Raw genomic sequence first — 16,020 nt, 5'->3', positions numbered from 1 at the left:
CCCAACCTTGAAATCCGTAAATTTGGAGTTTGCATGTTCTCCCCGTGGTCGCGTGGATTTTTCTCCGGCTCCTGCGTGTTTTCCCTCCACGTTTAGAAACACACGTTTAGAGTGTTTGGCTGCTCTTCGCTGAGCTGTCATTTGTGATAGCCAGGTCGCTTCTGAAAAATAACGATATAGTTTGGTGGGCCTTACCTGGTAGGACAAAGCAAAATGTGTAATCGTTTTAATACAACAAAGAAGAGCCACGGACATAACCATTCCGTGGGCAGCAACTCGACAGCGAGAGAGCGAGAGACGTGTCTGCACTTGGCGCGAGTGCAGGGAATGAAGCCGCCGCGGCCCATTAGACAATACCGGTAGCGGCAGCAGTATTTCTGCCCTCACAGTAATCCATCGTTGCCTGGCGTCCCAGCCCCTGAGAGGCCCCCACACAGCCCCACGGCAGCGAATTGTTATTCCTGCGCCCCCCCCCCTTCCCCGGTCACCTCCGTGAGTCCTCTTGAATCATTTACAACGCCCCGTGATGAGAAGGCCGTGCGTGTTTTTAATGCACCGCGCACTGTGGTGTAGTTAACAATGTGATGTTCAGCTGAAGAAAAGAAAATTACGCTTGTGTGTTTTGCAATTGAATTACAGTGATGCAATAATTATCTGCCGAGTTTATCACTAATTATAAATTAAATTACAGGACATTGGAACTTTTATTATCCGTGTTGATATTTGATGTCCGACACTCACGCTGGCTAAGTGCATATTTAAAAAAATATGTATTATATTTTTAATTTGATGACATTACTCGTGCCATTGAATTGTGATTCATAGAAAAATTGATCGACAGATTGACAGAGGATGAACTAACTTGCAGATCGTAAGATTAACCTTAGCACAATAATTATTTTACACGTAAAAAACACATGTCATGAGTGTCTACGATAAGATCATCATAGCTCCCAATGAGCACTCAGTTACATCCCCTCACTGGAGCAAGTCTTCCCAAGGAGCACTCAGTTACATCTCCTCACTGGAGCAAGTCTTCCCAAGGAGCACTCAGTTACATCTCCTCACTGGAGCAAGTCTTCCCAAGGAGCACTCAGTTACATCTCCTCACTGGAGCAAGTCTTCCCAAGGAGCACTCAGTTACATCTCTCACTGAAGCAAGTCTTCCCAAGGAGCACTCAGTTACATCTCCTCACTGGAGCAAGTCTTCCCAAGGAGCACTCAGTTACATCTCCTCACTGGAGCAAGTCTTCCCAAGGAGCACTCAGTTACATCTCCTCACTGGAGCAAGTCTTCCCAAGGAGCACTCAGTTACATCTCCTCACTGGAGCAAGTCTTCCCAAAGAGCACTCAGTTACATCTCCTCACTGGAGCAAGTCTTCACAAGGAGCACTCAGTTACATCTCCTCACTGGAGCAAGTCTTCCCAAGGAGCACTCAGTTACATCTCCTCACTGGAGCAGGTCTTCCCAAAGAGCACTCAGTTACATCTCCTCACTGGAGCAAGTCTTCACAAGGAGCACTCAGTTACATCTCCTCACTGGAGCAAGTCTTCCCAAGGAGCACTCAGTTACATCTCCTCACTGGAGCAAGTCTTCACAAGGAGCACTCAGTTACATCTCCTCACTGGAGCAAGTCTTCCAAGGAGCACTCAGTTACGTCTCCTCACTGGAGCAAGTCTTCCCAAGGAGCACTCAGTTACATCTCCTCACTGGAGCAAGTCTTCCCAATGAGCACTCAGTTACATCTCCTCACTGGAGCAAGTCTTCCAAGGAGCACTCAGTTACATCTCCTCACTGGAGCAAGTCTTCCCAAGGAGCACTCATTTACATCTCCTCACTGGAGCAAGTCTTCCAAGGAGCACTCATTTACATCTCTCACTGGAGCAAGTCTTCACAAGGAGCACTCAGTTACATCTCCTCACTGGAGCAAGTCTTCCAAGGAGCACTCAGTTACATCTCCTCACTGGAGCAAGTCTTCCCAAGGAGCACTCAGTTACATCTCCTCACTGGAGCAAGTCTTCCAAGGAGCACTCAGTTACATCTCCTCACTGGAGCAAGTCTTCCAAGGAGCACTCAGTTACATCTCCTCACTGGAGCAAGACTTCACAAGGAGCACTCAGTTACATCTCCTCACTGCAGCAAGTCTTCCCAATGAGCACTCAGTTACATCTCTCACTGGAGCAATTCTTCCCAATGAGCACTCAGTTACATCTCTCACTGGAGCAAGTCTTCCCAATGAGCACTCAGTTACATCTCTCACTGGAGCAAGTCTTCACAAGGAGCACTCAGTTACATCTCCTCACTGGAGCAAGTCTTCCCAATGAGCACTCAGTTACATCTCCTCACTGGAGCAAGTCTTCACAAGGAGCACTCAGTTACATCTCCTCACTGGAGCAAGTCTTCCCAATGAGCACTCAGTTACATCTCTCACTGGAGCAAGTCTTCACAAGGAGCACTCAGTTACATCTCCTTACTGGAGCAAGTCTTCCCAATGAGCACTCAGTTACATCTCCTCACTGGAGCAAGTCTTCCAAGGAGCACTCAGTTACGTCTCCTCACTGGAGCAAGTCTTCCCAAGGAGCACTCAGTTACATCTCCTCACTGGAGCAAGTCTTCCCAATGAGCACTCAGTTACATCTCCTCACTGGAGCAAGTCTTCACAAGGAGCGCTCAGTTACATCTCCTCACTGGAGCAAGTCTTCCCAATGAGCACTCAGTTACATCTCCTCACTGGAGCAAGTCTTCACAAGGAGCACTCAGTTACATCTCCTCACTGGAGCAAGTCTTCCCAATGAGCACTCAGTTACATCTCTCACTGGAGCAAGTCTTCACAAGGAGCACTCAGTTACATCTCCTCACTGGAGCAAGTCTTCCCAATGAGCACTCAGTTACATCTCCTCACTGGAGCAAGTCTTCCAAGGTGCACTCAGTTACGTCTCCTCACTGGAGCAAGTCTTCCCAAGGAGCACTCAGTTACATCTCCTCACTGGAGCAAGTCTTCCCAATGAGCACTCAGTTACATCTCCTCACTGGAGCAAGTCTTCACAAGGAGCGCTCAGTTACATCTCCTCACTGGAGCAAGTCTTCCCAATGAGCACTCAGTTACATCTCCTCACTGGAGCAAGTCTTCCCAATGAGCACTCAGTTACATCTCTCACTGGAGCAAGTCTTCACAAGGAGCACTCAGTTACATCTCCTCACTGGAGCAAGTCTTCCCAATGAGCACTCAGTTACATCTCCTCACTGGAGCAAGTCTTCCAAGGAGCACTCAGTTACGTCTCCTCACTGGAGCAAGTCTTCCCAAGGAGCACTCAGTTACATCTCCTCACTGGAGCAAATCTTCCCAAGGAGCACTCAGTTACATCTCTCACTGGAGCAAGTCTTCCCAAGGAGCACTCAGTTACATCTCCTCACTGGAGCAAGTCTTCACAAGGAGCACTCAGTTACATCTCCTCACTGGAGCAAGTCTTCCCAATGAGCACTCAGTTACACCTCTCACTGGAGCAAGTCTTCACAAGGAACACTCAGTTACATCTCCTCACTGGAGCAAGTCTTCCCAATGAGCACTCAGTTACATCTCCTCACTGGAGCAAGTCTTCCAAGGAGCACTCAGTTACGTCTCCTCACTGGAGCAAGTCTTCCCAAGGAGCACTCAGTTACATCTCCTCACTGGAGCAAGTCTTCACAAGGAGCGCTCAGTTACATCTCCTCACTGGAGCAAGTCTTCACAAGGAGCGCTCAGTTACATCTCCTCACTGGAGCAAGTCTTCACAAGGAGCACTCAGTTACATCTCCTCACTGGAGCAAGTCTTCCCAATGAGCACTCAGTTACATCTCTCACTGGAGCAAGTCTTCACAAGGAGCACTCAGTTACATCTCCTCACTGGAGCAAGTCTTCCCAATGAGCACTCAGTTACATCTCCTCACTGGAGCAAGTCTTCCAAGGAGCACTCAGTTACGTCTCCTCACTGGAGCAAGTCTTCCCAATGAGCACTCAGTTACATCTCCTCACTGGAGCAAGTCTTCACAAGGAGCACTCAGTTACATCTCCTCACTGGAGCAAGTCTTCCCAATGAGCACTCAGTTACATCTCCTCACTGGAGCAAGTCTTCACAAGGAGCGCTCAGTTACATCTCCTCACTGGAGCAAGTCTTCCCAATGAGCACTCAGTTACATCTCCTCACTGGAGCAAGTCTTCACAAGGAGCACTCAGTTACATCTCCTCACTGGAGCAAGTCTTCCCAATGAGCACTCAGTTACATCTCTCACTGGAGCAAGTCTTCACAAGGAGCACTCAGTTACATCTCCTCACTGGAGCAAGTCTTCCCAATGAGCACTCAGTTACATCTCCTCACTGGAGCAAGTCTTCCAAGGAGCACTCAGTTACGTCTCCTCACTGGAGCAAGTCTTCCCAAGGAGCACTCAGTTACATCTCCTCACTGGAGCAAGTCTTCCCAATGAGCACTCAGTTACATCTCCTCACTGGAGCAAGTCTTCCCAATGAGCACTCAGTTACATCTCCTCACTGGAGCAAATCTTCCCAAGGAGCACTCAGTTACATCTCTCACTGGAGCAAGTCTTCCCAAGGAGCACTCAGTTACATCTCCTCACTGGAGCAAGTCTTCCCAAGGAGCACTCAGTTACGTCTCCTCACTGGAGCAAGTCTTCACAAGGAGCGCTCAGTTACATCTCCTCACTGGAGCAAGTCTTCCCAATGAGCACTCAGTTACATCTCCTCACTGGAGCAAGTCTTCACAAGGAGCACTCAGTTACATCTCCTCACTGGAGCAAGTCTTCCCAATGAGCACTCAGTTACATCTCTCACTGGAGCAAGTCTTCACAAGGAGCACTCAGTTACATCTCCTCACTGGAGCAAGTCTTCCCAATGAGCACTCAGTTACATCTCCTCACTGGAGCAAGTCTTCCAAGGAGCACTCAGTTACGTCTCCTCACTGGAGCAAGTCTTCCCAAGGAGCACTCAGTTACATCTCCTCACTGGAGCAAATCTTCCCAAGGAGCACTCAGTTACATCTCCTCACTGGAGCAAGTCTTCCCAAGGAGCACTCAGTTACATCTCCTCACTGGAGCAAATCTTCCCAAGGAGCACTCAGTTACATCTCTCACTGGAGCAAGTCTTCCCAAGGAGCACTCAGTTACATCTTCTCACTGGAGCAAGTCTTCCCAAGGAGCACTCAGTTACGTCTCCTCACTGGAGCAAGTCTTCACAAGGAGCGCTCAGTTACATCTCCTCACTGGAGCAAGTCTTCCCAATGAGCACTCAGTTACATCTCCTCACTGGAGCAAGTCTTCACAAGGAGCACTCAGTTACATCTCCTCACTGGAGCAAGTCTTCCCAATGAGCACTCAGTTACATCTCTCACTGGAGCAAGTCTTCACAAGGAGCACTCAGTTACATCTCCTCACTGGAGCAAGTCTTCCCAATGAGCACTCAGTTACATCTCCTCACTGGAGCAAGTCTTCCAAGGAGCACTCAGTTACGTCTCCTCACTGGAGCAAGTCTTCCCAAGGAGCACTCAGTTACATCTCCTCACTGGAGCAAATCTTCCCAAGGAGCACTCAGTTGCATCTCCTCACTGGAGCAAGTCTTCCCAAGGAGCACTCAGTTACATCTCCTCACTGGAGCAAGTTTTCCCAAGGAGCGCTCAGTTACGTCTCCTGTCCAGTGGAGGCACTGCCAGAAGCAGCAGGTGGCAACCTGAAGGATAGCCCAGAAATTCTACACCTGTCAGTGAAGGGCACATTTTGCACACCCATTGCTAATGATGAAGGCCTTGTAATCAGGGCAGGGAAAACACCGCAGCATGTCGCAAGCTCCCGCCGTGTGTCACCACACTGTGCACAGTACTTGGAAGGGGCGGGGGGGGGTTGCAGACTTTACCGTAATCGCTCTGGCAGTCAATGACGACCAGAAAACCCATCCCAGCAATGTAAGTCCTCCTGTCAAATTCCAGTCAGGATTGACTCAGGCCTGTCACGAGGCCACACTTGGTGACATGAGAACCACCTAATGGGTGCCTTCTTGGTGGGCAGGTAGCTGCAGCTTGCACACCACAGTGTAAAAAAAAAATCTACATTTTACAGTTGAAGTATTGGAAAATGACGGCAGGAAACTCCTTGACGGGAACACACTTCTTTTATTAAATCTTGACTTGTAACGATACAACGCGTGGCCTCTCTTCTTCACAATGCGGTCACCATACAACGGTACAACTCGTGACCTCTTCTCTCCGCCCTACGCTTCTCTTGACTCTCTTAGATTCTGTGCTGCTGGCTCTCTGTGCCTCGTGTAGACTCCGCGCCTCGGCTACACTCTTCTCTCGTCTCGTGTAGACTCTGCGCCTCTGCTACACTCTCCACTCGCCTCGTGTAGACTTTGCATCTCTCTCTGGCTACACCGTATGCATACTCGGCTCGTGTAGACCTTTCTCTCTCTCTGGCTACACCGTATGCATACTCGGCTCGTGTAGACCTTTCTCTCTCTCTGGCTACACACTATACATCGCTCAGCTCGTGTAGACCTTTCTCTCTCTCTGGCTACACACTATACATTACTCAGCTCGTGTAGACCGTTCTCTCTCTCTGGCTACACACTATACATTACTCAGCTCGTGTAGACCGTTCTCTCTCTCTGGCTACACACTATACATTACTCAGCTCGTGAAGACCGTTCTCTCTCTCTGGCTACACACTATACATGACTCCCCTCTACTCTCCATTACTCTCCTTTACTCTCCTCTCCGGGCTCTATCTCTGCACCTTCGTCTTCATTCTTAGATGGTTCCACTTCTGCCCCCCTACTCCTCTGTGCATCCCCTTATATATCTCTTCTTCCCGGGAGACGGAGCGGATGCGGACCTCAACGTCGGCACCGCTCCTCAGTTACCCAATCACCACGCGCTATCTCTACGATCCGTTTCCGCCCAGCGCGTGTTTCCACTCCCCGACCAATCACACCGCGCTGCCACCCGATCACTCCCTCTCAGCGCGTCACCGGCACACAGCCAATCAGCAGCACTACCCCCACCCGCGCACTGACGCCTGCTCCTCCCCGTCAGCGCGCGTCACCACACACACACCCGTACATACGCGCTGGCACACGACGTATACACCCAGCGCGTATCACCACTACACAGTGATAAATTCTTCCCAGCCCTGTGCCTTATACAACGGCTATCAACACAACAGGGGGGGAGGTCTGGTATTTTTTAAGTTGTCTAAGCAGACAGGATTCCTTGCAAATGATTTCTATTTGGTGTATTGAACATCTTAACACAACTGTTTTATCGCCAGAAAGGGTTAAACCTATTCTTAGAAGCATTAAATACGAGATTTGTGCTCTTAGGAAGTAAACGAGATTCGAATGTTACCGTAGGCTTCATGGGGTGAATAAAAATTGGCAAACGTGATGCGGAGAGAGAAGCGGTGCCAACGACGCGGCGAGGAGGAATCGAGGGAATTCGTCAAACTGCTGGGGAGCTGCATCGTCCCGTTCCTACGAATGACTCAAGAGCGCAATGAGCAAGTACACGCTCACGCAGACAAACCAAAACATCTGATAACAAAACCACATTAGTACAGAGGCAGACAACTAATTACCCATACCGCTCTACGATTATGGCTTTTCTGTAGTCCTTTTGCCAATATGATCTGGTAGTCTGGTAACCGAGCAGGATGGTTAACCAGCCTGACGCTTCTGATAAGACTCAGCAGGTTGAATATCGGTCCACGGTGTGCTGCGTGAACTCATGGTGGTGGTCAGGATTGGTCTAAAAGGCCAATCGGCCGTTTTACTGATTAATTTTACTTCTATGTGAAGGCACGGGATGGATTATTGCTTATATTTGCATTTCCCACAATGATCCGCAAAACACATAACAAAGTTGCATTCTAAATGCGTGGCAGGCCATGTGTGTGTGCGCACGTGAGGAGTGTGTATGGGCGGCGTGCGTTTCTCTTTGTCTTTCGGATGTGGGTGGCGGCCTGCATTGGTGCTCGCTAACAGCACTTGCCCCAACGGTCTGTTAACGCTATTCGGGGGATCTTTGTCTTTGTGTGGGGTGAGTGTGCGTGTGTGTGTGTGTGCGTATGTGTGTGTGTGTACGGGGAGCGGTAGTGTAGTGGGTAGCGCACTGCGCTACTAACCTGGCAACCCGGGTTCAATTTATGCTCACGGCCAACACCAGTGACGATTATTTGAACTGGTCCTGGGCCTCCCCTAGGTCGACTCAGCCTCAAATGAGTACCTGGTGCAGTGTGTAAACATCGCCACTGGGGAGACAAAGGCGGTCGGGCGTGGTGCTGGCCACCCAACCTCTCGCGTGCCGAGCCGGCCTTCATAGGTGCTCGCTAACAACACTTGCCCCTACAGTTTGTTAAGGCTATACGGGGGAGCTTTGTCTTTTGTGGGGTGTGTCTGTGCATGTATGAGTGTGGGATGCGTGCGTGCGTGCGTGCGCGTGTGGGGGAGGGCGGCACCATCTCGCGGAAGGCGTTCTCGATGGCTCCCACCACGAGCGCGTCCTGCGTCACCTCCTTCTCCGGCAGGGCCTTGGAGGGGGTGGCGGGGGCCGGGGAGCCCTGGGCGGGCCCCACCCGCAGGCTCTGGGCCCGGGTCGCCCCTCCGGCCGCCGCCGTCGCCGCGGCGGCCCCCGCGGGCCCTCGGCGCGAGCGGCCCTCGGCCTCGTCGTTGAGGCACGCGGGGGGGCAGCCCGTGCCGCTGCGCAGCACCTGGAGGGGGCGGCAGCCGCCACCTCTCGTTAGCGCCGTGGGAAGCCGCGGGAAGCCGCGGGAAGCCACAGCCGGCGAGCGTCAACACGCACGCCGTGGACGTGGCAGCGGCACAGCTTGGCAGCCGGGTTGATCGATGGGTCCAGCACTCACCGATTTGCCCAGGCGCTCGCTCCCTATTGCTCTTCAATCGCTACTACAAGTTCGTACATTTAGAAAGGTGGGTGGGTGGGTTAGTACCGGCGCAAACCACGTGCCCAGCAGATTGGTGTAGGCACTCGTGTGTGTGGACACGAATGTGCACAGCTTGTAATCGATCCGTTGATTTAATTGGTAGGCAGTGCAGGTCATCACGGTTGGACGGTGTGATGTGAACGTATTTCCCCTTTGTACTGTCAAGACGTGTGGCTGGGTTGCCACGGTTACTGTTCTTGTGAAATTCACCCATTTGGATTCTTCCACCTGTGGTGAAGACCCGTTCGACACCGACTCACCGTTTGGTGGCAACCGCACCATTTTGAACCACCACACAGATGTAAAAAGGAGGCACATTCCGTCTATATAACCAAACTATTTTTTATTTGACCAGGTAAGGCCCACTGAGCTGCATAGCTGTTTTTCAGAAGCGACTTGGCTATCACAAATTATCGCTCAACAAAAGTGGCTTATCACGGGGAAACTGAGAGCAGCCAAATACTCAAAAACGAACGTTGATTCTAAATGTGGAGGGAATAACTGAAGGAACTAGAGGAAAATCCACGCGACCACGGGGAGAACACGCAAACTCTAAATATACAGCAGGCGTCAGGGTCGGAATCGAACCCACGAACTCCTCTATACCAGGGCGAGGGAGTAAACATCTCCTAGCCACCCGGCGCCCACATTGAACGGCTCATCTCAATGGATCACACAGTTAAGAGCTACATTGATATTGTTTTCCTGTTATGAGTATTTTGCTAAGATTGTTTTGCTACGTGACATTTAAAATACTGCTCACAAAGCATTAGGATGCCGTTAAGGTTACATTCTCAAACACTCTTCTCACGTTTGCTCGTAATGTCTGTGACACAGACGATGTCCTTTGATTTAAACGAAATTTCCAAAAATCCTCAAAGTCGACATGCTACCGACGTTTGTGAGGAGCACCCTACAGGCCGTCATCTTGACTCGTGCGACGTCGCTTAACGGCGCGTGACACCTAATGGACACGCGCGTGTAATCTGATAAGATTTACCTTTCTGACAATGTCACTTAGCCATCCGCTAACGACATTGGGGGGTGGCGGGGGGGGAGTGCGATTTGTGGCGCTCCCTAGGGAATGACACTTCCTCGCCGATGCAGTTTGCGCGGCCATTACCCGGCACCCAAAATGTGCTCACGTTTTATTAAGAGCCAGTGCGCTTGCGGTTAGCACGAACCGCTGGCGGAACAATTTATCAGCTGCTGCAAATAGCGATCTCGCACTGCTCCTCGTGTTTCAATTTGAACTCGTTTTTAATTTTGTTTCCATCTCCAGCCAGTGGAGGAGGGGACCCGGGGGAGGGGGGGAGGGGGTGGTGCTGGCGAAGCCGTGCCCACAGAGGAGTGAGCCGAGTGGGCCACCCGGCCAGGTCACAGGTCAAGGGAGCGGGGGGGGGCACATGGCTCACGAGAGGGGGAATACCGTGCGGAGGCAACGAGCCAGCGACGCCGAGATCCTGGGTGTGTGCCACGGTGGCGAGATGTTAACTACCTCGCCTGGTATACAGGAGTTCGTGAGTTCGATCCCGACCCTGACGCTTGTATACTGTATTTGGAGTTTGCATGTTCTTCCCGTGGTCGCGTGGATTTTTCTCCGGGTCTTCCAGTTTTCCCCTCCACATTCAGAATCAAAATCAACTGTTTAGAGTTTTTGGCTGCTATAAATGTTCACATGATGAGCCACTTCGTTGAGCTATCATTTGTGGCCAGGTCACTACTGTAAACGAAGCTAATAGCTCAGTGGGCTTTACCTGGTAAAATGAAAAATAGATAAGTTTTACTTGTATATTTGTTTGGTCATTTGTTTATCTTTCCTATACTTTGCACTCCTATCGTGCTTTCATATTGTTTGCTGTCGTAATGTTCTTACACAGCCCCTACTGGACATCTGTGAAAAAGAGCTTTATAGCTCATCGGATTGCTCCGTTATAAATACATATTCTGAATCGGTATTCAGTTGATGTTCTCAGCCTTATCACCAATAAAATTGTTCCCAAAAACCCAATAATTCATTGAGATTTTTCACTGCCATTGTCCCCATGCAGCGAGTCGCGGTGTCTCCCGAATCACCGTACCCGTCTCGTGCAGAGTGAGCGTGCAGATGCAGATTCCTCTGGATGGATTCTGTCGAAAGCAAACCACGACCGCCTCTCGCCACCGTACCTCCACGATGCCTTGCAGCTGCTTGGCCACGTGGTGGTGGAGAAGGCTGGCTGCCATGACGGCCGCCCCAGGGCCCGCGTGGCCGTCAAACATGCCCCAGTAGATGAAAGTGATGCCGTCGTCATCCTGCGCAGATGGGAGAGCGGACGGCATCACCACACGGCCACACGACCAAACACCGGCCACACGACCGAACGGCCACACGATCACATGATGGTCACATGACCAAACACCGGCCACACGACCACACAACGGCCACACAACGTTTACACAACGGCCACACGACCACACGACCACACAACGGCCACACGACCAAACACCGGCCACACGACCACACAACGGCCACACGACCACACGACCACATGACCACACAACGGCCATATGACCAAACACCGGCCACACGACCACACGACCACACAACGGCCACACGGCCACACAACGGCCACACAACGGCCACACGACCACACGGTCACACAACGGCCACACGACCAAACGGCCGCACAACGGCCACACAACGGCCACACAACCACACAATGGCCACACGACCACACAATGGCCACACGATCACACAACGGCCACACGACCACACAACGGCCACACAACAGCCACACGACCACACAACGGCCACAGGACCACACAACGGTCACACAGCCACACAACGGCCACATGACCACACAACGGCCACACAACGGCCACACAGCCACACAACGGCCACACGACCACACAATGGCCACACGACGGCCACACGACGGCCACACGACCACACGACGGCCACACGACCACACGACGGCCACACGACCACACGACGGCCACACGACCAAACACCGGCCACACGACCACACGACGGCCACACGACCACACAATGGCCACACGACCACACAATGGCCACACGACCACACAAAGGCCACACGACCACACAAAGGCCACACGGTCACACAACGGCCACACGACCAAACGGCCGCACAACGGCCACACAACGGCCACACAACCACACAATGGCCACACGACCACACAATGGCCACACGATCACACAACGGCCACACGACCACACAACGGCCACACAACAGCCACACGACCACACAACGGCCACAGGACCACACAACGGTCACACAGCCACACAACGGCCACATGACCACACAACGGCCACACAACGGCCACACAGCCACACAACGGCCACACGACCACACAATGGCCACACGACGGCCACACGACGGCCACACGACCACACGACGGCCACACGACCACACGACGGCCACACGACCACACGACGGCCACACGACCAAACACCGGCCACACGACCACACGACGGCCACACGACCACACAATGGCCACACGACCACACAAAGGCCACACGACCACACAACGGCAACAAGACCACACGACGGCCACACGACCACACAATGGCCACACGACCACACAATGGCCACACGACCACACAAAGGCCACACGACCACACAACGGCCACACGACCACACAACGGCCACACAACCACACAACGGCCACACGACCACACAATGGCCACACGACCACACAACGGCCACAGGACCACACAACGGCCACACAGCCACACAATGGCCACACGGCCACACAACGGCCACACGACGGCCACACGACCACACAATGGCCACACGACCACACAATGGCCACACGACCACACAAAGGCCACACGACCACACAACGGCCACACGACCACACAATGGCCACACGACCACACAACGGCCACACAATGGCCACATGGTCACACGCGCGCACGTACCGAGCTCAGGCCACAGGTCACGAGCCGGGGCTTTTAACCCCCATTAACCCCGTCTCTCGGGAGCGAGCCTATCTATCTGCCACAAGGACCGAAAGCCGTGCGTCTCCATGCGACACACATTTTTGTAGCCGACTAAACAGTGTGGCCCCCCCCATCGTCTGCCGTCTTCCCCCTTACCCACTGGCTTGGCGGCTGACTACGGGACGGGCTCATTTTGGACAACACCAATGTGGGTACCTAATTGCGAAATGTATTCGTGAGCATTGCTGCCCAGCTCACCGGCGAGCCTACACAATAACAAACAGCACGGTAAGCGCTTGTGCACCACGCGACAAATTTAGTTTGTTCGCTAATTCAGGTGGTGGACGCTTTTTTGACACAAACTTGGCCGATTAGCAAGGTTGGCTTTGTATGGTGCGAAAGAAGTTCAACATTCATACATACATACATTGATTATCGTATGGCCTACCGAAAATATGTATCATGAATCAATATGGGTAAGGTTTGGTGGGGGTTAGTGCGGGCTATAGCTAATACTCATGATGTATGCATCTTCTTTCGTATGAATAAATTAGCAGCAGATTAAAGATGTCATTTTAGATGTTGTTATCCACTCAATTGTCTGTTCAGATGCAGAGTGGATCTCGTCCGTTCATCTTTAAAGGAGTGAAGACAGCAGCTGTGAACAATGTGGTCGATCATTTGGGATTCGTGGCCGCACTCGCAGGCCGCAAACATCTTTGATGCGCCATTTGCGTATCAGGTGGCCGCATCGGCCATGTGGCCCGGTCCCGATTGGATTGCTGGTCGACCTTTGGCGGCGTGGAAGGTTGAAACCGGGGAGGTACAACAATTGTGTCCCGTACAAGATGTTAATTTTCGATGTATGTTGCTCTTCTTTCGTAGCCAACCGCGCTAATCGGGGGAAGGCTTATGATGACGACGACGACGATGAGAACCGACGATGAACCGCCACCCACCATGACGCCCTCCATGACCAGGTCGCCGTCCCCGTCGCGCGCCATCGTGGGGCTCTCCCTCCTCCAGGGCATGGCGGAGCGCAGCGCCGTCTGCTCGGCGCTGCGCTTCACGAACACCACCTCGCACACCGCCTGGTCCTCGTTCAGGGGACTCTTGCCCGCATTGATGACCCTGCACTCCGCACAGACAATGGCCATGATCCAACCCTCCCGTGTAGACTGTTGGGGGCAAGAGCAGCTCTTGAGCGACGTAGCGGCGTCTAGGAAGGCCGGCACGGCACACGAGTGGGTGGGCGGCAAGCACAATGCCCGACCACCTTTGTCTCCCGAGTGGCGATGTTTACACACCGCACCGGGTACTCTATTGAGGCCGAGTCAACCTTGCGGAGGCCCAGAATCAGTTCAGATCATGAAACATACACACACATGATCATCATCGTGATAATCATCATCGTCAGCCATGCGCAAACCATTGCTGGATGAAGGCCCTCCCAAGCGACTGCTCTATCTTCCTATCCTGCCAAGTAATAATTCACCAACCGCCTTGCCCACGAGAGAATTTCATCGCTCCATCTCGAAGGATGCCTATCGTCGCTGTCTGAACAACCCGAGGATACACCTGTGCTTATTCACTTTTTGTCTAAAGTGATTCACAAGTTTACAGTGGGCAAGCTTTTTATATTGCTGTGTTTTCATATTGTTCGGACCATTGGATTGTGATATTTCTGCAATTTGATAATACCCATTGAAATGTGAATGCAATGAGGGCAACAAAACAATTACTCCTAAGCGTATGCACTACAATACACCACTGTTTCTAATACTACGCCCACCGATTTTAGCGACTGGATGCCCAATGGGCTCATGTGATCAGCATTGCTGGCCAGAATCTCATCTTATGAACGTTTGGTGCGGCACTGCAGAGCGCTGAGAAACGGGAGGTCCTTTGGCAGGCCTTAGCCAGCAGTAGCCAGACGACGGATGATGACTTACTTTGAGATCTCACTATTAATCGTAAGTGTGTGAAGGCCACACATTTTAATCGGATGTCCTCAGTTCAACGCTGGTAAGCTGTACCACGGGGTTAGGTTCCGTGTACCCCTGCGTAAGTTTGGGTTCACCTATACGAGCGTCGATATAGAATGTAACTGTACACTACTATATACTACTACTATATTACTATACACTCCTATATACTACTACTATATTACTATACACTCCTATATACTACTACTATATTACTATACACTACTATATACTACTACTATATTATGATACACTACTATATACTACTACTATATTACTATATACTACGACTATATTACTGCACACTACTATATACTACGACTATTTTACTATACACTACTATATACTACTACTATATTATGATACACTACTATATACTACTACTATATTACTATATACTACGACTATATTACTGCACACTACTATATACTACGACTATTTTACTATACACTACTATATACTACTACTATTTTACTATACACTACTATATACTACTACCATATTACGCTACACTACTATATGCTACTATATCACTATATGAGTGTATCGTCTTCAAAAATTACTCAAACCGACACGTTGTAACAAGTCACCTGCTTATATTTTATTCACCTGTTCTTGCGCCAGTTATAGGCACTCCTATGACTATCTGTACAGTCGCATATACTTAACTATCCGCGCTCTTATCTATTCTGCACCTCACTTCTCAGCTTCACACACAGCGTCTTCGCACACAGCGTCTCCGCACTCAGCAGCTCTGCACTCAGCGACTCCGCACACAGCGTCTTCACATCTCCACTGCTGCCCTCCACTACGCTCCCTCAGACCCGCTCATCCGTCTGTCCCGGGCGGGGGGTTCAGCCAACACCCGCCCGGCGACGGCGTGAGGGTTGAGGTCCCGTTGATGGCTGGAGCGGCAGCGGCGAGATGTCTTCACTCTTGGTTCCCGGCAACCACTCCCTCGCTCACGCACACTCCCGCTTATATCCCCCTGCTCATCCCGAATCCTCATGTGCTTTCACTTCAGCTGCCGCCAGGCCGGCGCAGGTCATTCCCATTAATCTCTTAACATCACACCACATCTCGCGTCTCCTAGGCGCCAACCTACG

The 16,020-nt window shown here is 51.4% G+C and overlaps 1 protein-coding gene across 1 annotated transcript in view; it reads right to left on the bottom strand.

The window, feature by feature from the left end:
• LOC144943615 (protein phosphatase 1H-like) overlaps nucleotides 1-16,020 on the bottom strand; it is a 104,412-nt gene that overhangs the window by 59,128 nt on the left and 29,264 nt on the right. Inside the window, exons 2-4 of the mRNA XM_078871232.1 lie at nucleotides 13,889-14,060; nucleotides 11,153-11,278; nucleotides 8,498-8,749 (exon numbers count right to left, since the gene is read on the bottom strand). Of these exons, the coding sequence (XP_078727358.1) occupies nucleotides 8,498-8,749; nucleotides 11,153-11,278; nucleotides 13,889-14,060 (550 nt within the window). The remainder of the gene's footprint in view (nucleotides 1-8,497; nucleotides 8,750-11,152; nucleotides 11,279-13,888; nucleotides 14,061-16,020) is intronic.

This window comes from Lampetra fluviatilis, chromosome 32 (genome assembly GCF_964198595.1).
Source record: "Lampetra fluviatilis chromosome 32, kcLamFluv1.1, whole genome shotgun sequence".
Classification (NCBI taxonomy): Eukaryota; Metazoa; Chordata; class Hyperoartia; order Petromyzontiformes; family Petromyzontidae; genus Lampetra; species Lampetra fluviatilis.
Note: the sequence above shows the minus strand (reverse complement) of the source record. Positions and strands in the feature narration are given on the sequence as shown.